The sequence below is a fragment of the Anoplophora glabripennis genome, unplaced genomic scaffold (assembly GCF_000390285.2).
Source record: "Anoplophora glabripennis isolate ALB-LARVAE unplaced genomic scaffold, Agla_2.0 scaffold646, whole genome shotgun sequence".
Lineage (NCBI taxonomy): Eukaryota > Metazoa > Arthropoda > Insecta > Coleoptera > Cerambycidae > Anoplophora > Anoplophora glabripennis.
This window is the reverse complement of record NW_019416845.1, coordinates 129,728-152,920: the sequence shown is the minus strand read 5'-3', so window position 1 is coordinate 152,920 and position 23,193 is coordinate 129,728. Positions and strand designations below refer to the sequence as shown.

General features: G+C 31.3%; 1 protein-coding gene across 2 annotated transcripts in view; it reads left to right on the top strand.

Annotated features, from left to right (window-relative positions):
- The window catches only part of LOC108912527 (multidrug resistance protein 1-like), a 79,156-nt gene that overhangs the window by 7,772 nt on the left and 48,191 nt on the right, over positions 1-23,193 (top strand). Inside the window, exons 1-3 of one of the 2 annotated variants that reach the window (XM_018717767.1) lie at positions 1,481-1,684; positions 9,560-9,605; positions 21,363-21,659. In XM_018717767.1, coding sequence (XP_018573283.1) covers positions 1,620-1,684; positions 9,560-9,605; positions 21,363-21,659 — 408 coding nt within the window. In that variant the 5' untranslated portion in view covers positions 1,481-1,619. Of the gene's footprint in view, positions 1-1,480; positions 1,685-9,559; positions 9,606-21,362; positions 21,660-23,193 lie in introns of those variants that run through there. The other variant, XM_018717768.2, reaches the window with a different exon arrangement.

Below are 23,193 nucleotides of genomic sequence, written 5' to 3'. Positions count from 1 at the left end.
GGACATTTTCTTTTAATTCTTCAGTCCGCTTTTTAGGTCGGCCGCTTCCTTCTTTTCTTGTTACACTGCCCGTTTCACGAAAAACATTAACACAACGCTGAACTGCACTTTGAAAAATTTTGTACTCGACAACGCCGGGAAATTGATTTTGAAATTCTATGAAACATTCCTCAATAGAATACTTCCATATTCCATCAATCTTGCGTCCATTTCTAAAGTAGGACTCTATGATAAACACTTTTTGTTCTTGAGAAAACACCATTTTAAACGCTTTTTAAAACGAAAATATTCAAATTGATAGCGGCGATATAGCGCTTTGACAGATGACGTTTAAGTTCATTTGCTATACGCTACGCCCTACGTCCAAATTTTCAGAACCAACTTGACCACGTTTTTATTTGAACACTCGTTATATGCAGCATCGTCTGAATGCGTGAGCAAATAATATATTTCTTTTACAGTTATGAAGGACTTCCGAATTCTGTCAATCGAGTGAACTATATGATATACATACTAAACATGTTTAAACATATGTTTTACGTTTTATGGATACAATTTACATTAAATTTTAAAAACGAAAAGGATTATATTAATAGTTTATCGTAAAGCTATTTGGCAAAGCTTTATCTTGTTATGTTATGTCATTTTGTTATGTAGTCCAAAATCCGCTGTTTAGTTTTAAGCACCCATATTAATTTTTCTCGAAAGTCATCGTAATTTTAAGGAGTCTGTCTTATCTTTACCTATTTCAAACGTCATTTGTGAGATTAAGGCTGGGTATACGAAAAAATGTATGGGACACAAATGATGTAGAATTTTATGCTGAATGTTTTAGGTCCTACTAATTTTCGTCGTCAGAGCAGCAGTTTTTGAGAAAAAATTAAAAAACTGGCGCGAGGTTACATTAGAGGGTGGTTTATGAAGCAAAAGGGGATGAAGCACCCTCCGGATAGGTGGGACCCCTTTTGATCTGTATTTGGATGTCTATTGTCTGCATCCAAATTTTTTAAACTTTATAAATTATTTCTCCTATTTGCCATTTTAATTGCTAATTTACTTCGATGAAACTGTTTTTAGCAAATTTTGACCACCAAAAGGCGTTTTTGTCGTGCAGTTGACGTATGCAGGAGGTCTGTTGCCAAAAAATAAAAACCTTGCATCCGAGAAACTACTCTAAATAATATTTTATAAATAACTTACAAGTAGTGATTAAACTGGTCAGTCAATTCGCACATGAATTCGTGTTGCTACGTCATAAGTTTCAGCACGTGCTACATTTATGTTTTACTTACAATTAATTCGTCATTGAAGGAATCGTTTTGAATTGAAATGCCTTTATATAGTAATATATCAGAGTTAACTATTTTAATACCTACTATTTAATTTTATCAATTGACCACTTCGATATCAGCGTCACGACATGCTTTTTATCGAGTTTAGTATTTAAGTTCAAGGACTGACAGTATAGTATAGAGTTTAACTAACTGAAAACAGTGTGAATTACTTTTCATTAATATGGGGATGCGTTAGAAATTGCATTGAAATTTTATTTATTCTGTTAGTATGGCTTTTACGAGCTAAGTTGTTGCAAACTAAACCCATCCGTTTCAACGGCTGCAATGGGCGAAAAGGTATTGGCTTATAACGATGGGGATGAGAAAAATGCCGAAAAGTCGGGAAAAGAGTGAGTAAAAATAAGATAGTAGAAGTATACATTTTGCATGGAGTTAAATCGGTAGTAGCGATATAAAATTTTTCACTGATTCGGATTATTTTCTGTTGTGTTTTTGATATATTTTAGAGTGACAATGACAAAATAAAATAAGTAAAATTGAATGCCAATCCTTAACTTAAATGTAACATGTGCAAAGTATTATTATTCACTTAATGTTTTGCCAAGTAAAACTAAATGAACATGTGTTACAGTTGTCTATTTTTAACACATTTTCTAATGTGCTTGTAATTAGCTGCTTACGTGAAGAATAAACGACGATTTTAAGAAGGCGGATCGTGTTCAGAAGAAACAATAATCAATAAAATATGCACGTAAAGACCAAAAATTTTTAGTTTTATTTATCTGAGTTTTTTATTTTTGAGCTAAATTCGAGTTTTTAAAGTTTAATGTTTGTTTACTTCCAATTCAAATTAAATGCACTGAAACAAAATCTGACAAATTATTTTAGTTTTGTTCATTAATAAAATAGATCTTATTATGCCATAGATACTTAGATATGTTCTGAACCTCCAAAATTATCTGTAAGTATTTTGCTAATACTCATTTTCACATTATACTTGTATACATAAAACAAGCTTCCTAATGAATCTGCTTTGTGAAATTTAAAAAAATCTTATATTGCCAAATTTTTAGAATAATTTGAAATTTTTTACAGTGCTTTGAAGTTGAAAACAAAAATGATATTCCCATTTTTCTTTAAATGTCGGAAATTAACAGGACAGCCACCTTGAATATTTCTTAGTTGTAATCATGTGAATTAAATGCAAATGTAACACAGGCCGACAAAAAGAAATTTTTTGGTCTTTAGATAAGACCTGTCATTTCTTATAGATTTTGATGTGCTGAAACCAAATTTTAAGAGTAAAAAAATTTCATCGTTTAGATTTTTTATAATCGCAGTCTCTTAAATATTGAAAATGCAGTTATCTCAATACCACCTTTGATAAATATGAAGAATACCGACTCTTATCTCGATTTTAACCTAGATGACTGATTTCCTATGTGTTTTTGGGTGCTAAACACGAATCTGTCTAAACTTGGCGAACGGCCCTTTTTAAGACAAAAAGGGCAAAAACACAATTATATTGAAAAAATAAGTGTAAGATGTATTTTTGGACAAATACAAATCTGATGTCAAAAAAGGGCACGAGGCCCTTATAAACTATCCCATATTTCAATTCTTCTCGAAATTCTAAACAAAATTCATACGGCATATCATGTACCTAAATCAGCTGTTTTCGAGATATCGAACTTTGAAAATCATTTTCTTATACTTAAATTATACAAAAATATTTTAGTCCATTAAGTTTATAGTCCATCAAGTTACCTTTGAAAGTTTCTAGTTTCAGAACAACGCCGCGTCGTTCTTTTGTCTAATAGTGATTATCTTGACAATACATGTCAAAAATGGCGTTTAAGTGGAACCGAGCGGACAAATTTTTCATGAAACATGTGCTTACTATAGGAAAATTAATTTCCCTCTGAAAAGTAGAATTTCGCGGTGAAAAAGCTATAGTATCCTACAAAAAGCATTTTAAAGATAATTTCAAGAGTTGCAAGATCGTTTGCATATAAAACCTTTTAAGTCCTTCGTTTTTTAAAGGGAAAGGGTCGAAGGGCTCAAGACAGGTCGTTTTTTCACTAAAATGGATACTTCAAGTGGCGATATCTCCTTTATTTTTTATGCTATAAGAATAAAAAAAGCAAAATATTTGTTGGAAAAATTCTACATTTTTGTTATCTATAATTTTTTACGTATCTTTCATAGTTTCAGAATTATTATAAATAAGGCAATTTTTTTTGAATAATGAAAAATACGTTTTTAACTTTTACCGTATATTATTCAAAAATACGCATTCTAAAACGGTCTAACTTCAGGATCGTATGAAAAACACTAAAACAAAACTAATTGCAAAGGGTATACGATTAATTTTAATTCTGATGGAAATGGTACTGCTCATTTTTCCTTAAAAAATATGAGCAACCCATCTGTTTTGACGATAACTCCTACAATTTTGCTCTAATTAACATTTATAAATACTCATTTTGAAGGTCTTTTTGAGTACTACCAAAAACTCCTGGAGCGTTATACACGTAAAATTAATCCTTTTTCCGTTATTTGACGTTGAATACATCGATTCGAGTATTCCCCTCAAAAAAAGTCCCCTTCCACTAACCATACTTGGCTTTGTATAGGACGTACAACATTTCTTAACCCCCTGAGGAGGGGTGTCAACCCCTAACAGGGTGGAAGCATCAATCGGTGCTGTGTCACTAATGTTCATTGGCCTTTTCTCTAACTATGTGCCAAATTTCAAGTCGATCGGTTCAGTTTCAAAGAATTCGGAGGTGAAAAGTTTCAATGACTGTACTATATGGAAAAAAAAATTCGCAGATCTTGTAGTCTAATAAAAGAAACAGTTTCTGTTGCGAAATTGCCTATATAATTTGAAGGATAGAAATTTTAAATAATGGCGTTGTACTGTTTGGACTGCATTATAATTATTATTATTATAGCTAGGGTTCCAAATGACTGAAGTATAGTCAAACACAACCCCCAGATCATTGAATTCAACCACCCTAGTTAAAGCAATATTATTTATCTTGTAATCGAAGTGAATTGGAACATTTCTCTTACTAAAAGACAAAATATTACCTTAGCTATACTTTTTAGACGAAGCTTATTCAGGCAAAACCATTTATTAATTTTATCAAGATCAACAAGTGATATCATTTATAAATAAACTAAATACTAGTGGCTCTAGTATTGACCCTTGCGGCATACCATATCAAGCCAAAAACAGACCAGACTTAAAACCGTGATATTCAACATATTGCTCTATATTGGATAGGTAGAAAGTGGAAAGTAAAATTAGAGACTGAAGTATATCAAACAGAACCCCCAGATCATTGAATTCAACCACCCTAGTTAAAGCAATATTATTTATCTTGTAATCGAGGTGAATTGGAACATTTCTCTTACTGAAAGACAAAATATTACCTTGGCTATACTTTTTAGACGAAGCTTATTCAGGCAAAACCATTTATTAATTTTATCAAGATCAACAAGTGATATCATTTATAAATAAACTAAATACTAGTGGCCCTAGTATTGACCCTTGCGGCATACCATATCAAGCCAAAAACAGACCAGACTTAAAACCGTGATGTTCAACATATTGCTCTATATTGGATAGGTAGAAAGTTGAAAGTAAAATTAAAGACTGAAGTATATCAAACAGAACCCCCAGATCATTGAATTCAACCACCCTAGTTAAAGCAATATTATTTATCTTGTAATCGAAGTGAATTGGAACATTTCTCTTACTGAAAGACAAAATATTACCTTACCTATACTTTTTTAGACGAAGCTTATTCAGGCAACATCATTTATTAATTTTATCAAGATCAACAGTGATTTTTTTTTATTTATAAATAAACAAAATACTATTGACCCTTGCGGCATACCATATCAAGCCAAAAACGGACCAGACTTAAAACTGTGATCTTCAACATATTGCTCTATATTGGATAGGTAGAAAGTGGAAAGTAAAATTAAAATATCAAATATTTTCAGCTTTCGAAGGAGGATACCATGGTCGAGCCTGTCAAATGCTTTACAAAAAATCTGTGTATATCACATCAACCTTGTTTTGATTGCTATTATTAAAACTAAAATATAAATACCTATAGTAAATTGCAGATAATTTAAATTGATTCGTGGATATGTCTTCAAAAAATTCTGTGTAGAAAAATTCTCTTCAGTGTCAAATATTTTTTTTTTGTTAGTCAAAAACCCTCAGACTCTTCTAATTCACATGCCATGGGCTAGATTTTGTTCAAATCTTGTTTTTATGTTTCTCTGCGATTTAAAACTAAATCCGTCTAATCTGTAATGTCTGTACAATACAACACATTTGCATAGCAGTAATTTTATCCGATTACAAACACAATTTAAAATCTGTGTTATCATGATGACATTTCATAAAATGGAATATTAATATTCTGTGCAAAAGAAAGGCGGATTAGTAGAGAAAACTAACCCTGAACCAATAGTAACCAGACTTTTTATGTTGTTGACACAAATTTAGATAGAACAGATGGAACTGTAAAATTTATAAAAAAGGTTTTAATAAATGTTGTCTGGAATCATGTGGGCCATGTAAAAAAATATATTTTTAGTTTTACAGGGTGTTTCATTTCGCGTCGGCGCTACATAATTTTGTTATTTTAAATGGAACAGCCTGTATATTATTGCGTTTTTGAATTCCTTGATTAATATTAGGTAGAGTTTATTAAATGTACATGGTGTTCACGATTTCAATTCTCTAAATGAGGCTAGATGGTGTCTATACCGTAGGAACTAGAAACCTGCAGTTTTCACAATTCATTTTGGCATAAATTACTGTACCTTGTCATCTGTGAGCAAAACGTGTACGTTACTCAGACCCGGAAATACTGAGCCCTGCATTTAATAATCTTACGAGCTGAAAATCTTTTTTTTTTTCAAATGGAACGACCCATATTAATTGTCATGGGTGAATGCAAAATTGAATGCCTTTTCGACTGATATAATGTTCTTTTTATTTAATTTTAATTAAAATTTATTGAAATATCTAAGAGGTAACAGATTTACAAAAAATGAATACATTTTTTGAATAACCATGACACTTAGAAAACAAAAATTATGATAAGGTACTAAAGCGGTATCTCTGGTATGGTCTGTATGAACCTTTTATTATTGTTTCATCATTTATTTAATTTTAATCTCTTGTAATAAAATTATGGATTTTTTTAAAATTACAAATTTTGCGTCAAGCCCTGTTACACAATTCAGGTAAATAGATACATAATAAATAGGCATAAGATTTCGTTTTTACTTTATTAATTAAGAAAATTTCATTCACCATATTTATCATGAGCAATAAAAATAGCTATATATTTCAAATTTTAAAAAAAGAAGACATATAGCAATTGTTATACAGGGTGTCTCACATTTAAATCGCAGGACTTCAGGAATCAGTAGAAGACCTCATTTTGAGTCTAAAAGTTCCTATATATATATATGGGTCCTAAAACGCTTCGTTTCTGAGATACAGGGCGTTCAATTTTATTTTTGTTTTATTTATTTATTTTTTAACTAAATAACCGCTGACAAAAAAAATCATCATGTTGCGGCGAAAGACTTAGTATTTGAGGGCAAATAATTTGACACATAAAATCATCGCATATTAGTTCCAGTGGTGGAGATAGAGGGGAGATAGTGGGTCTCTATGCATATTTTTATAAAAAAAAGTATAGCCGATTTGATATTTTGCAAATGTTTTCTAAAAAATTCAATTTTACCCAGAAAAGGCCCTCTTGTCCAAAGTCGATAGGAGGTGGCGTTTTCAAGAAACACCGAAAATACTGTTTAGAAGTCAAATAATAATTTTTAAACATTGTGTTACAACTAAATTAAATATGTAGTTCAAAAATTCGGTTAAAATTATTTTTAATTAATTAAATGAAAATAAATACAAAAATAAATAACGAAAACCATATTACATCAAAGCAAATGTTCGAAATGTAAACCATTTTCTTCGATACATAACTGACACCGACGCTGAATAGAACGTCTCATTTGAATTAAGTTATTGTCTCTGATTTCACTGCATGCGTTCCGAATCCGACGAATAAGTTCATCCCTTGTGTCCACAGTAGTGGTATAAACTCTCTCTTTAATAAAACCCCAGAGGAAAAAATCTAGGGGTGTCAGATCAGGGGATCGGGGAGGCCATGCAACGATACCCCCGCGGCCAATCCATTTTTCGGGAAAGTGGGTGTTCAACCAGTTCCTGACATTTCGGCCAAAATGAGCTGGACAGCCATCAAGTTGAAACCATGCTCGCATTCTTAAATTCAGAGGAATTTCCTCCCACATGTTGGCACTCTCGGTCTCTAAGAACTCTAAGAAATTCGCAGAATTCAGTCGTTGAGGTAAGATGTAAGGGCCGAAAAGACAATTGTTATAAACGCCGAGCCAAATATTAACACTAAATTCGTGCTGAAAATTTCGTGGTCTGATTGCATGCGGGTTTTCATGTGCCCACTCATGCTGATTGTGTAAATTTGTCACACCTCGACGAGTAAAACATGACTCGTCGGTCCATAATATGTGTGATAAAAAATTTCCGTCGTTTTCAATTGAGTTAAGAATCCACCGAGAAAAAGCTATTCTATGTTCCTCGTCACCCGGACGTAAACCCTGAACAGGTTGTAAGTGGTAGGGATGTCTATGATCTCGTCTTAATGTTCTAGAAATAGTGCACCTGGAAACACCAATAATCCTGGAAATTTTTCTGGTACTCGTCGTGGGATCTCTGTCAAATTCGTGCAAGATTCGCTGATTCCTCCTATTTCTGCCAATATTAACGTTAATTATGTTGCGATCCCTATGGACCAGATTCAATCCGTCATTAGCGAAACGTTGATGAACATTAATAAAAACGTGTGGATGCGGCTGTCTTCTATTAGGAAATCGTCTCCGATATTCCCTAGCAGCTTCTGCCGAGTTCCCATTGGCAAACCCGTATATGAAGTGAATATCTGCGTATTCTTGGTTCGTAAACTTAAACGGCATTTTGAATTTGTTGCAATTTTTTTTAATACTCTACACACAATTAGAAACTATAATAAAATAAGCGCAAATGTCAATATTAGAATGACATTTCAAGTCTGATTTGATTTCTAAACAGTATTTTCGGTTTTTCTTAATTTGACTTCTAAACAGTATTTTCGGTTTTTCTTGAAAACGCCACCTCCTATCGACTTTGGACAAGAGGGCCTTTTCTGGGTAAAATTGAATGCTCTTTCATATTTTTCGAAAACATTTGCAAAATATCAAATCGGCTATACTTTTTTTTATAAAAATATGCATAGAGACCCCTCTATCTCCACCACTGGAACTAATATGCGATGATTTTCTGTGTCAAATTATTTGCCCTCAAATACTAAGTCTTTCGCCGCAACATGATGATTTTTTTTGTCAGCGGTTATTTAGTTAAAAAATAAATAAATAAAACAAAAATAAAATTGAACGCCCAGTATCTCAGAAACGAAGCGTTTCAGGACCCATATATATAGGAACTTTTAGACTCAAAATGAGGTCTTCTACTGATTCCTGAAGTCCTGCTATTTAAATGTGAGACACCCTGTATATAGGAACTTTTAGACTCAAAATGAGGTCTTCTACTGATTCCTGAAGTCCTGCTATTTAAATGTGAGACACCCTGTATAATAGCTTATGACATAATTAATAATATTAATAAAATGTCTTTATTGGGTATTGTATAATGAAAAAATTACAATACTTAGGCAAGGGCGAAGTTTAGCTTCCGCTACTTGCTTAACCCTTGTATACATACTATAAAACACAAATACAAAAATGAAAATACAAAAAAACAGAAAAAGAATATAGAAATAAATACAATGGACGTCAAAAGCTATTTAAGTACAGTCTGTTGAGACTGAATTGCAAAAAGAGAATAAGCCAATAAAGGTCTGTTATGGAAACTACTGTAACAATTTATCACAACAGGGCGTGTCTTGAAATTTTCCCCCAATATCTTTCTACCTGTAGTGCAGAATAAGGCGGCAAGAGCGTGCCTTGAAATTGAAAAAGTGACGCAGAGTTCTTCTTGGAATTCTCAACAAACGTCGTACGGACTGTGTATATCTCCATTATCTAAAAAAGTACAATAATTACGAATTTTTTATTATTGATTTGTTTATGTCGACTACTGATATTATTCAACTAATTGGTACATTTCTTTTAATTTTCAGAAAGACGTTAAAAGTGAAAACTCAGGCAGTTCCTTATTATCGCTTGGTATGTATTATAATATTAGTTATTACCATTATAAAAATCTGCGTAATCTTACTGACACTGCTATTAGGCGAGATAAAAGGTGGACCATTTTAAATATTAGGTACATCCAACACTGCTAAATTTGAGGGATGCTGCATGTATACTAACAAGTATTTTTTATCTGCATTTAATCCACTTCAATGTTGGTGATGATACTTTTAAGAACAAGATTTCATTTCATTTTAATTTAGTAACTTATGATGAAATCGACATCTAAAAGATCCTCAATATTACAAAATTTTATTTGCTCTCAATTTTATGTATACCACCTACTTCACTAAAAATAATATTAAATACTTTGTAGTCAGGTTTCAGAAAAGGTTATAGTATAAATTTTGTTATTTCATACACCTGAGATTTTGTTTTTTTTGTCACAGGGAATGTTTGCGCAACTGGATCTCAAAAAATTTTAATACTGTGGATCACGGTTTGCTACAGGTTCAGAATTAAAATGTTTATTTTAGTGATAGTGAAAGTGATAGAAGGAAGTTCTTGGAAATATCCCATTAATATAGTTTCACTAACAGCTGTCACTGAATTTCTGCTTGTCCGAGTCTCAAAACGTTTATATTCTTTATCATAAAGTAATTTAGATTTCTTAGGCAGTAATTCTTCATTGGCTTTATTGGCTCTAGCAGCAACTATTGCTGGAATATTATCCATTCTGTCTTTTCAATGTCTCCTCAGAATCAAACATCAAACTATCAAAATCAACACACTTGCGGGTGTCATAGATACATCTTGAATACATCGTTTATATATTGAAAAATTGTTTTCATTCTCATTTACATTTAATTATTAAATTTAAAATAAATATAAAATCATATGTCTAAGTAAAAAATAAAACGTTGTATGCACCACCTAAGATAATTATGCCTTTAGGAAAGAAAGTAATTATCCCTGTATCTCCCTTGGTACATAAATAACTATATGGATTTGTCAGCTTGTTTGTGAGATTTATTGATTCTTATTTGACTAATTGTTCTCAAAAAGAAGTATTAAATGATCGCCGTTATTATATTGGGAATGCCCCAGGGGTTCGTGTTGGGTCCAACGTTATTTTAGAATTATATTGTAGACACATTACACCACAACTAAATCCATTGCTTTTGAAGATGATACTCAATTAATTTATTATTTTGATTCTAAAAACATAAAAATTCCTGATAAAATCATAACTTATCATGCTACATCGAAATATGCAGGAGGGAATAGCCTAAAGCTTAATCCAAATACATCTTGTCTTTGGGTCTTTGGGGCTAGATATCTTTTGCATACCTAGGTCTCTGGTATCGAAGAACATTGTTTAACTTCATTTGATAAGAATTTTTAGAAAAACCTTTTGAATTTATTCAAAATTTGCTTTAAAATAGAGTAAAAAAGTAATACGATAGCTAATTATAGAATATATATTCATTGTTATATGTTATATAATTGTTCCTTTGATTACTATTAGATCTCAATGAAGTAGAATCACTGGAAATAATTTTGTTGTGCAATCTTTAATTGATAATTCAGCTGTCTACAGTTAAATGTTTTTAACCTCTTAAATATTTATTAAGCACAGATTGTTTAAGATGACGTCGATGCATGACGAGGCACTGAACCTAAGAAAAACTGCCTGATACAAAGAATGATCAGCAAGCTTGCTTATAGACTCAGTTTCAATACTTTCTGGTATATTTTGCCTATATCAAGTTCCTAGGCTCATTTTTGTTGTTAATATATTTATATGAATATAGAACTTTTATTTATTATAAAAAATATTAACCGAAAAATCTCAAAACATAGGTAAATTTTCTGCTGAATAGAATTTTTCAAAATTCTTCTCTTCTATAATCTAAGTACAAGATAAACATAATAAAACTCCATGAACAAATTAACATGGTCTGGCTCCGAGGTACAGATTTGCAGTTATTTTTAACAAACAGTTTGTTTCGCATTTATTGTTAAAATCATTAAGCAAAGAGATAAGACACAATGGATTTGGCAAGTGTTTACATCAAAATCTCTCAGATCACGAAAAGTGTCCAGCATATGTTCTAACAAAAGTACATTATTTTTAGAAAATAAAACTGTACATCAGAAATTGGAGCTCGAATGGTAAAAAACCTAACTTTAAAAAATTAGAACTTAAAATGTAATAGGAATATAGCATAACTTGCGCCCTTTATGAAATATCTAAAAAATTTGCGTATTTGGCGTCCTTAAAAACCCCGGAATATCAAATTTCATAAAAATATTTCGCACCGTTTGGAAATTAAATTCTATTTAAAAAATTTTATTTTATTGCTCTGTATCTCGAAAACAAGAGGAGATAGACATATAGTTCACATGACAAAAAAATCTTATTTTTTTTCGCCGTACTATCACCCCCTGTATTTACGGGAGGGCTTTCTGAAACACCCTGTATATTATTACATTTTCTTATTCTACGTAACATTTGAGGGTCACTTTATTAAATATTCCTTATACTTAGGAGTTATAGATTTTGAGATATTAATTTTTAAAGAAAACATTTGACAGACGCATGGGTTCGCTGAGATGCTAGTAACTCTTTTCAGGAGCGTTATATCAAGCGGATTTTTGGTAAATTGATATATTTGTATAAATGAAAAAATTAATCAAATTATTTCATTGATGCTCTTGGAAATCTTCACAAATATAATATAATAATATAATATAATATAATATAATCTTCACAAATACTGTAATTTTCGATATTTTTTTTAATGTTAAGTTTGGCAGATATGTGGCAGATAGTAAAATCAATTGTTGGAAATTATATGGATAAAAATATTAATATTGCGTTAATACCCTTACAAGGGGTGAAAATTAAGGAAATTGACATATGAAAGAATGAAATAAATCATTATTCATTTTTTATTTTTAAATTTTCAGACAAGTTTTCGAGCTAGTATTCCTCAAATGATGTCAGTTCTGTACATTTGAGATTTTTTTATGTTCGTTGAGCAGTTTCGTATTTTTTTATGTATTGGAAGAAATAATGAAGTACAATACGTATCTTCGTGGTTTATCTTTATGAGAAATTATCCAAGAACAGTCCCATTTTTCAGTTTCATCTTATTTCGGATCTTGCAGAAAATAGCAACTAAGGGGTCTATTAAAATACGACCATAGGCAAGTGATTATGTTATCTTTCGGTAATACATAATTATAATAATTAAGGTACATAATTAATTTATTCACACAAACAATTTTATACATAATAAAATACAGCAGTAAGAATAATAGTGAATAAATAAGTAGACAATAAGTGACTAAACACTTGTTTTGTACAACAAAAGTAATAATAAAATATGTTAAATGAAACAACTTAGTATACCAATATATAATCTCAATAATGTATATTAGCCTACAATAAAGTTATTATATATACTTAGACAAATACAACGAAAATTACATAAACCATCGTTTCATTACTTTATATTTCTTAAGTGTGTGCAAAATTTCCTCGTGAGCAAAGCAAATATAATAATTGCAGTCATAATTCTCACACTCATATTAGTGTGATTTATTTTGTCTACGCATATTTGCGAAAGTAAGGATTATTATAAAGACTTTCTCATGGTATAAGACGGTACCACATATGCGGTATTTCCCGAGCAATGAATGTCTGTGAGTTAGCAATCTGTAATACTACTGATATACTAGGCGGTATCTGTTTTGGTTTGGGTGAATCGTATAACGGGGATTTTTGGCTTTTTGGCTTTCAAATATCACTAGAAATGAAAATTTTTATATGCGCATAAAAAAAAACGTGGGCTTAACTTTTGGCGGCACAATATGTTAAAAAAATTCGAAAAATATCATATTTTTGTTCCTATTTTATTATGTATGTTTTCAAGAGTTGATTTTAGGCGAAAATGGAAGAGGAAAAAAAAGTTTGTAATTAATTTTTTTACAAAACATGACTAGTTACAAATCGAATGAATCATGATTATTATGGTAAAAATCGAAAAAATCGCAAAAATGAGGTTAAAAACCAATACTTTTTAGGGAATTTTTTTGGGGTATTTAAATTGGGTATAGGACCTTTATACTTGGCCTAAAAAAACTTCATGTTATGTAGAATCATCACACCAAATTTCCGTCTTTCCAAGCGTCTTTCCAAGAACTTTAAAAACCTGCTTTAAACAATTTGATTTGATGGAATATTCACAAAGTTATTCTAATTGTTTATAAGTACAAAAATTCGACCAATGTTTAAACAAGCGCCAGAGCTTTCCTAATTGACGGATTCGAATTTTTCAAAAAGAGTTTGAAAGCTTGAGAGTCCTTCTATATGTGGTTTTCAAGTATCTAAGGGCCTTCGTTTTTGCTGTGCAAAATTTTGAAAATTTGCAATTTTTTTTTTCAAAATCGATTGCAAAATTATTATGCAAAATCTATCAAACCGATTTTGATGAAATTTGGTGTGATGATTCTACATAACATGAAGTTTTCTTGAGCCAAGTATAGAGGTCCTATACCCAATTTAAATGCCCCAAAAAAAATCCCTAAAAAGTATTGTTTTTAACCCCATTTTTTCGATTTTTTTCGATTTTTGCCATATTAATCATGATCCATTCGATTTGTAACTAGTCATGTTTTGCAAAAAATTTAATTATAAACTTTTTTTCCTCTTCCATTTTCGCCTAAAATCAACTCTTGAAAACATACATAATGAAATAGTAAGAAAAATATGACATTTTTCGAATTTTTTTAACATATAGTGCCGCCAAAAGTTAAGCCCACGTTTTTTTTATGCGCATAGAAAAATTTTCATTGAAAGCCAAAAAGCCAAAAATCTTCGTGGATATACGAATCACCCAAATATGGCTTTTTGAAACAGATACCGTCTGGACTATGATACTACTCGCTGATTCACACATATACGTTGTTTGGTATTCAAAAATTAAAATAGTTTCGTCTCTTGAAAAAAAACGTCAAATTTATAATTTTATTAATACCTAATTAAAATATTAAACAAATTAGAAATTGATAGATTTGCTTACAGAGAATTTGCAATTTTACGAGTGAGCCTGCCGTCATCGGAAGGAACGACTTATAGAAACTTTTCGTGGGGTTGTCTACTGAAAGACACCAGTATTGAATCAAATTTAATGCATTATATCACCTGAGTACATGTTAAACATTTCTTTAATGAGGCTTGACTAAAAGAACCCACGTTGTTGTATATAGTCACTCAGCTGGGATTCAAACATATTCACGATAACCTTTGACAATACACATTCATTCTGTCTACGAATTTAAATGTTACTGTAAGTTTGCATAGTAATTCGGGAAACCTGTATAATGTCACATATGAAGCATGATTGTGCAACATTTTATCTAAATATTATGAAATTAATAAAAAAAAGATTGTCTCAGTCTCTCTACTAGACAGGCTTGAATGCGGAAGTTAGTTATATCAAATTTTCTTTTGAAGCAAAATTTATTTAAAGTGCAGAAAATTACTATAAAAGTATGTTTCTATATGTAAAACCCCTTTAAACTTAACTATTGATATGTAATTAATTATTAAAATATTGAATATAATTAGGTGGGCGAAAACGGTCCCTAATTGGTCAAGCAATTTGTGACGTCAGGATCCGTTGTATGAGTATGAGTGTTAAGACTGACAATGAATTCTGAGTAGTTTTGAGTAGTTAGCTTTAGTGTATAAATTTAAAGACAAGTTTCGTTAATTTTCATAGAGTCTACGAACATTTTCACAATATCTACCCAAGCAGCTTTAATGCGTGGCGGCTTCAGGATTAGAATTACAACACGAGAACGTGAAAAACATAACAGTGTCTGAACATAAATATTATAGTACCCATGTGTAGTTCCACAACACTAACTGCCCCCAACAAACTATTTATTGTACCAAAGAATGAGAAAATGAGGAAGAAATCGTGCAAACATATTTTATAGAACATCAATTTTTGACAAATTATCAGATTGCTCTTGGACAAATCCAGCTTCTGTAGCCGTAGAATGTACAATTTTTAAAATAATTAACAATATTGTGTTAAGTAAAAGTAAATAATATAAAATCTATCCGGCACACGTAGTTTGCATAAACACAAATGAGTAAGAGTGAGACAGACTACAGAACACGACTCGTTTAATTTGGACCGATACCGGATCGTGACGTAAGAGTCAGCCGTCTTTGTTTAAGACTGCGTTTTTTAGTGCATAGAGAATTATTTTGAATTTATATATTTTTTTTATAGGAAAACTATTAATTAAAAATTTAAAATTTATGTGGCAATTGACTTTTTACGATGAAAGGAATTTAATAAGAAAAGAAAATAAAATGTGAAACTTCCCCATTAACTTTATATCTTAACAAATAAGTGGTAAGTGCATGACAAAGCAGGAATTGAATGAATTTTTATATCACTAATTGTGTCTAGACTTACCTATTATACGCAAAAAAATTAGTCGTTGCATGAGTACGTGCGATACCGCAAATGGGGCAATTAAATAGTATGATTACTTTTTTATCATAAATTAAAGTGGCAGCGTCAACACGGGCTAATATTGGGTGTCGTAATTGTTTAAGGTAAATGTATAAATTACTGGAAGTTGAAAATCGAGAAATAAAAACTTTTTTGAGAAAAAGTATAAAAAAAGTGGGAAATTACCATATCAGATCTACTTAAGAGTTGCTGCTGTCACAGAAAGTTAGTGTTATGCTTAATATTTACATTATACATTTGGAGGGAAAAGGTACAGGTTTACCGCAATGTACCGTAATGAAAAAATTTGCTGGATTAGTCCTGTAAAATTTTTTTATCTGCTCCCACTAGAGTAAATAGACTGTTAATACATTGTTTTTAAGGAGGTAAGTACATAAAAGATAAAGATAATGAAGCTTACCAGCAATTAGGCCATGCTTGGCCCTTTTTGCCTGCTAACTTACACTACCCTCCACCTTAACAATCACAAACATCCATGGTACGACAGGAAAATTCGAAAGAATTTTCCTGCCGCGTGCGGGATTCGAACCCACTACGGTTTTGCCGCACAGCCCTGGCTCGCCTCTGTAGGCAAGCCTTGGCCGCTTCGGCTACCGCCGCGCAGGTAAGTACATAACTTTCTGCAATTGTGGCTGATTTCCATCCACCATGTCTCTTGATTGCTAATACACCGACTCCTGTATTAGCCAGTAACGTTGCCGATGTTCTTCAGAATGACTGGCCTGTATATGTTTCATGATGTTCTAGTTTCAAAAACTGTACAATCTTATTAGAAATCATAGAAAGGGTATTCTTGACGACTTGTTGGTTGTAACATCTACCTGATTGATAACGCATAAAAAAGCGTGAAATTTCAGTTTTAATTTCCAATCTAATCTTGATATATTTCTTGAGAATTTCTAGGTGAGAAACAGAACCCAGACGAGAAGTAATTGTAAACGCACGTGACATACCATTTTTAGAATCTGGAATTGTAACTACAATGTCATTGAAATTTTTTCAGAACGGCATGCTCCTGCAATACCTAAGGCCGTCAGTACCTTCATTAGCAAATATGCATTATCGGGTGCCTGAACGAGAAAATCGTTTGACTTTTAGGTGTTTAGCCGTCATTCTTACGTTTTAAAAATGCTCTCAGCGTGGGGTATTTCGATATATCCATGTTCTCCTCTATGAAACTAGTTGACTTAATCATTGAGTATTCAGTCCACAAACCCGCCGGTAAGTTTAAAGTTCTTGACTTCTCCATGAAATATGCTAGCAGTAATATTTCAGAAACACCAGTATTTTTATTCTGGCACCATTCTTTGAAATTTCTATATGCTCTTCCGTAGCGCACTTTCGACTTCTCGGGCAATAAAAATTCACAGGCAACATTTCTATTTGAAAATCGCTCATTTAGAAATAATAATTCAAAACCAATAAAAAAGTTAAATGTTGGATATAGGAACTTACAAAGGATAGACATTTCAGAGGGAGCATTTGCTGATGATCAGGGCGGGAACTAAGAAAGATTTAGAGCACAATTTAAATATATGGAACTTGGTACTTGAAGAGAATGGAATGAAAATGAATAAAAAGAAAACGAGAGTGAACAAGAAATCGTGAATATAAAAGTAGGAAATGAAAATATTCAGCAAGTTGATGTCTTTCAGTACTTAGGAGTAGAGGTAGAAAATAACGGAAAACAAGATGCGGAAATAAATAGGCGAATAGATAAGAGCATAAAATTATATTATACAATGAGTACGAACTTTATAGGGAAAAAAGAAATCTCGCAGAAAACAAAATTAAATATTTTTAAATCAATATATCGTCCAATCCTGACATTTGGTGCGAATCATGGGTTCTATCGCAAAGACAAAAAAGCAAGATACAAGCAATAGAAATGAAATATTTACGAAGAATAAAGGGGATAACAAGAGAAGACAGAATAAGAAATCTTAAGGTAAGAGAGGATTTGAAAATACAGTCCATATTAGAATTTATCGAAAAAAGACAGCTGAGCTGGTGGGGACACAAAGGATGGATAGTGCAACACCGGCCAAAAAAATATGGCATCAAAGACACATCGGAAAAGAGGAAGAGGACGACCGAGAACAACATGGGTTCAAGTAATTGGAGAAATATTAAAGAAAATAGGAAAGAAATGGACAGAAGCAAAGGAATTGGCAAGAAACAGGCAGGAATGGGCGAAATTTGTGTATAATTAAGTAAAATTACTACCTACACCAGAATGTGGTAAAAGGGTATTTCGATTATATATATAATTCAAAACCATCAAAATTGCAACTTTTAGTAGCTTTGTTTATAAACACCTTAAAAACGGCAAAACAACCAAGGCGACTTTGCAAGATTTCGAATAATGTTAAAATGAATTCTTCAAAAAAGTCAACAATTTATTTTTAATTACAAACATATAAACATCTTATTAGTTAAAATTAATAGTAATGCTGCAATTTTCATTAACGTTGATATCTGGAATTTTGTTGTAGGACTCATTTATGTTACTATTTATACATTTTTCCTTGTTTATTGTAACATTTCAACAAAAGTTTCCCCACTTTGAATCATGCGAGGTACCCTGTTTTGCAGCAAAAGATTGACTTCAGCATCCGCCAGTAAAATGTGAGACGTTTTTCGAAAACAGAATTGTTGCTATTTTTTGGGCAACGTCTCCGATTGAATGGATTCCCATTCTTTGCGCAATACACCTATCTTAACAATATCCCATAAAAAAGAAACAGATGCTGTATATTCAATCGCTAATTTGTAGATTTTCTAGAACAGCAGCACAGAAACAAAATTATTTCTACAAAGAAGTATTTCTTTATTCATTACTATTAGTTATTACTTTACACATTTCGCAAATTTTGTTTGAAATCAAAAAAAAAATTAAATTAATTAGAACTGTTAGGCTATTGATTATGTCTTAAAAAGCAGAGTACTAAGGAACTACAACGTTGATGGGTTTTTATTGCATGAATCGTTCAAATGGTTATTCAGAAAGAAAAAACCGTGGGAGTGCTATTAAATTAGAGGGTGGATTTACTGCAAAATATATTAAAAACAATTTAACAAAAAATGCGAAAAATTCAATTTTTTGTTTTTTTTTACTTTTTTGCAAATAACTTTTTTCTGAGCAGAGATATGTGTAGGCATTACTTCATAGAAAAAAAAGTATATAAAATTTCCTACAAAATGATGAACTATAAAAGTTTTTTCGATAAAAATAGACTGTTATGGTCGTTCAAACTTTGCCATTTTTTTCGGTTTTTACTGAATTTATGACAATATTGATTTAATACTTTATTTTGCATATACAATTGATTTTTAATCAATAAAGACATGTTAAATTAATTTGTCAATAATAAATAAATGTTGTACGAACGTGTATAGTTTTTATTTATTTTAACAAATTAACAAATATTAATTTATAAAAATTTCTATTTGTTCAACTAAAATATACGTATTGTCAATTGTGACAATGCTCAACAAACGAAGGTATCAGAAGACGATGTTCTTCAAGAGGTCGACGAAGAAATTGATATGCAGTTTATACAGGGTGATTCAGAACTTATACAAAAAAATTTGGGAATAGATGCGGCATGAGAAATGGAGTCAATATCGTAAAAAAATTTTTTGTAAAATCCTTATAGTTTCCGAGAGAAAAATTATTGAAGTTATAGTACATTCAACGACTACATGGCTGGACAACTGTAGTCTGTAGCGTCATTCGTAATGCGCGTGGAGAGCCACGTGGCCTCAGCGACTCCGAATACTCAAATCGGATTTTGCAATCGTCGTTGCATTGCAATAGTATTTACCTGTTATCTGTTCAATAGTTTTTTTAGTAGTTAGTGTCAAAAATGGTTTGCGTGTATAGCAACTCGGAGTTCATGGATATCGTTTTAATTTATGGTGAAGCATTTGTGATATGGTGAAGCAAGACAACATTTGTGTTAGTTCGTAGAAACTGAGTAAGACGGACCCAAATGTGTTTACACGTTGGTGGATAAAATTTTGAACAATTGTTGTAACATCGGGTATGTCAAATGATTTTATTATTTAAAAACACAAATTAATTGAATTAATTAATAAAGGCAAAAGCAGTTGAATTTCCCGATATCAAATAGGTGTGATAAAATTCTATTTACATATTTCTTTCCTTGCGAAAGTTTTTGTCCGTTTTTATCACACCGCCATGCCGGTCGTATTGTGCGAGGTCAGGTTTTGCAGTGGACCAGTTTCCAGTGCCGTACAAAAGTGTATTTTTAAATCATTTTCGAACTGCCCTTTTTGATTTTTTCCTTACAAAATTGTATTTGTAAGGGTCCCCTGTACATCCAGAATTTTTTTTGGATAAGTTCTGAATCACCCTGTATATTATTGAAGAAATATGATAATTAAAATTATGAAATGTAACAAATTTAATTTAAGTTTAATAAAATGTTTTTTGCATAAACTAATTTTATGATTTAAAATCTTTGCATTAAATATTTTTTATATCCACAAAAAAGCAATTTTTAAGAAAAAGTAGTTATTAATTTGTTTAATATAGTATATAAAACCATATAACTTTTATTTATTATTGATAAATTAATTTAACATACGTCTTTATTAAATAAAAATGAATTACGTACTCAAAAATAAGTATTAAAAAAATATTGTCATAAATTCAGTAAAAACCGAAAAAAGCAAAGTTTGAACGACTATAATAGTCTATTTTCATCGAAAAATCTTTTGTAATCCATTATTTTGTAGGAAATTTTATATACTTTTTTTTTCTATAAAGCAATGCCTATCTCTGCTCAGAAAATAGTTATTTGCATAAAAGTAAAAAAAACAAATAATTGAATTTTTTGCATTTTTTTGTTAAATTGTTTTTAATATATTTTGCAGTAAATAAATTTTTTAAATTTTTTAAATAAGCTATTTCGATAGAAAATCTCATTATCTACAAAAATTTTCCTATGCAATACCCTCAAATTTTGCTTCGTTTTCGAGATATAATCAAACAAACCGTAAGGGTTACATTTTCATCCCTATCTCCAATTTTCACCCTCTAATTAAATAGCACTCCGCGGTTTTTTCATTCTAAATAACCATATGAACGATTCATGCAATAAAAACCCATCAACGTTGTAGTTCCATACCATATGACATAATCAATAGCCTACTGTACTTACTTACACTTACACCTAATGGTAATAATTTTATTTTTCAGTTCTCATTTTGTACCGCCTTAGACAAATTGGGAATATTAATAGCAGCGGTATGTGCTATTGTCTGTGGAATAGCTCAACCATATATGTTAATAATATTTGGAGACATAACAGGATCCATAGTTTCCTATGTATCGCAGTTGAACGAGACCCTGACTGATGAAGAGAAATACGTTTTGGATGAAGCACTGTGGGTAGATGTGAAAACTTTCGCCATTAATGCAACAGTCATTGCAGTGGTTACTATAATTTGTACTTATGTGTCTGCAGTCCTATTCAGCTACAGTGCTATAAACCAGGCGAGTACGCTTTCAATTTAAAAGGGTTATTAGTACATAGGTCAATTGTATATTAAATTATTTATATTTTGTTAACCACAGGGTGCCTGATACTCCGTGTAGATGGAGCTACTACAGCTTCTTGAGATCCAAATAAGCAGAGGATCGAAAAAAGAATTTTCCCAAATAACTTTGAAAAGCCTTTTTGAAAGAAGATTTTATTGAAATTTTGTACTGTAATACTTCCATATAAATGTCACATTATGGCGTAGTAAACGAGGTAATTGCTTTAACAAAACTGTGAAAAATACCCCTTCGGTTGAATTAATCACCTGTAACCTGAGGGGTTATTTGTTTATTTACCTATATCAATTTGCCAAAGGGTGCTCATAAATTGACATTTACACTTTGATTATGATACGTGGGAAATGTTGACCTTGAACTGAACTTAAACCAGATCTGATCGAGTCAAACTAACACAGGATTCGGATTCGGTGACTACAAAAACGTATAGATACGTAAGTTTAGTTTGTTGACAATTGATTTTCTACATTTGACCTTGAACTGACCTTAAACCAGAGCTAATAGCGTCAAACAGAGACCGGATTCGGAATCGGCGACCCCAAAAACGTATAGATACACAGATTTAGTTTGTACAATAGACCAAATGTTGACCAAATTTCAAAAAGGAGATAATATAATTCTACACGTACTAACTAGTGTGTATACACAATTAGAGATTGAGAAATGCGTCAGAACAGTTTTAAAATAATTATTTAAAACTGATTTTTTTTTTAATTTCAAAACGGCTGTGACGTCATAAGGGACACCTTGTAGTGAAATTATGTGTAAATAATTGCGTAAAGGAAAACAAAACAAGACGCTCTATGAGTTATTTACCTTAATCTTCAAATTCCTTTATTATGTAAAATTATTATTTAGTAATAATCATTTAATAGCTTCCCTTATAATTAACGTAGAATGTGTGAATTGGGATTTGTGAAAGCTACTTCGCAAATTTGATCGAAAATTGATATTTTTATGATCATGAACTGAATTTTTAAAAAGGGACGAGCGTTTTAATATTTTTTATAATTTAAGCAGTCAGGTAAGGATCAACATATTTAATGAATGATTTTATTGTGTTTATTTATATAAAATACCTATTTATTTATGAAAATTTATAGTGCAGTTCGGGAGTCTTATGGAGATAATGCAATTGGCTGTGTGGAATGTGGTACAAAACACCACTTAAATTTTGTTGAATCCATTACAATCAGGAAGTTAATAATAACTATCACAAATACTCTTAATTGTCACTAGTGTCACTTTTGTTTAAAAAACAGGAAACAGGGCAGCAGGGTTTGATGGACAATTTTGACATTGACTTCTTCAAAATTACGCAATAGGATCGCTATTAGCATCTTGTTCAATTGCCCCTTATGACGTCAGATTAGTTTTTAAGTAACGCAAAAATTCATAAATGATTTCTACCACTAATTTGTAATATATTTAAAATTTGACCATACAGGCAGGTTCTTTTATACATATAAAA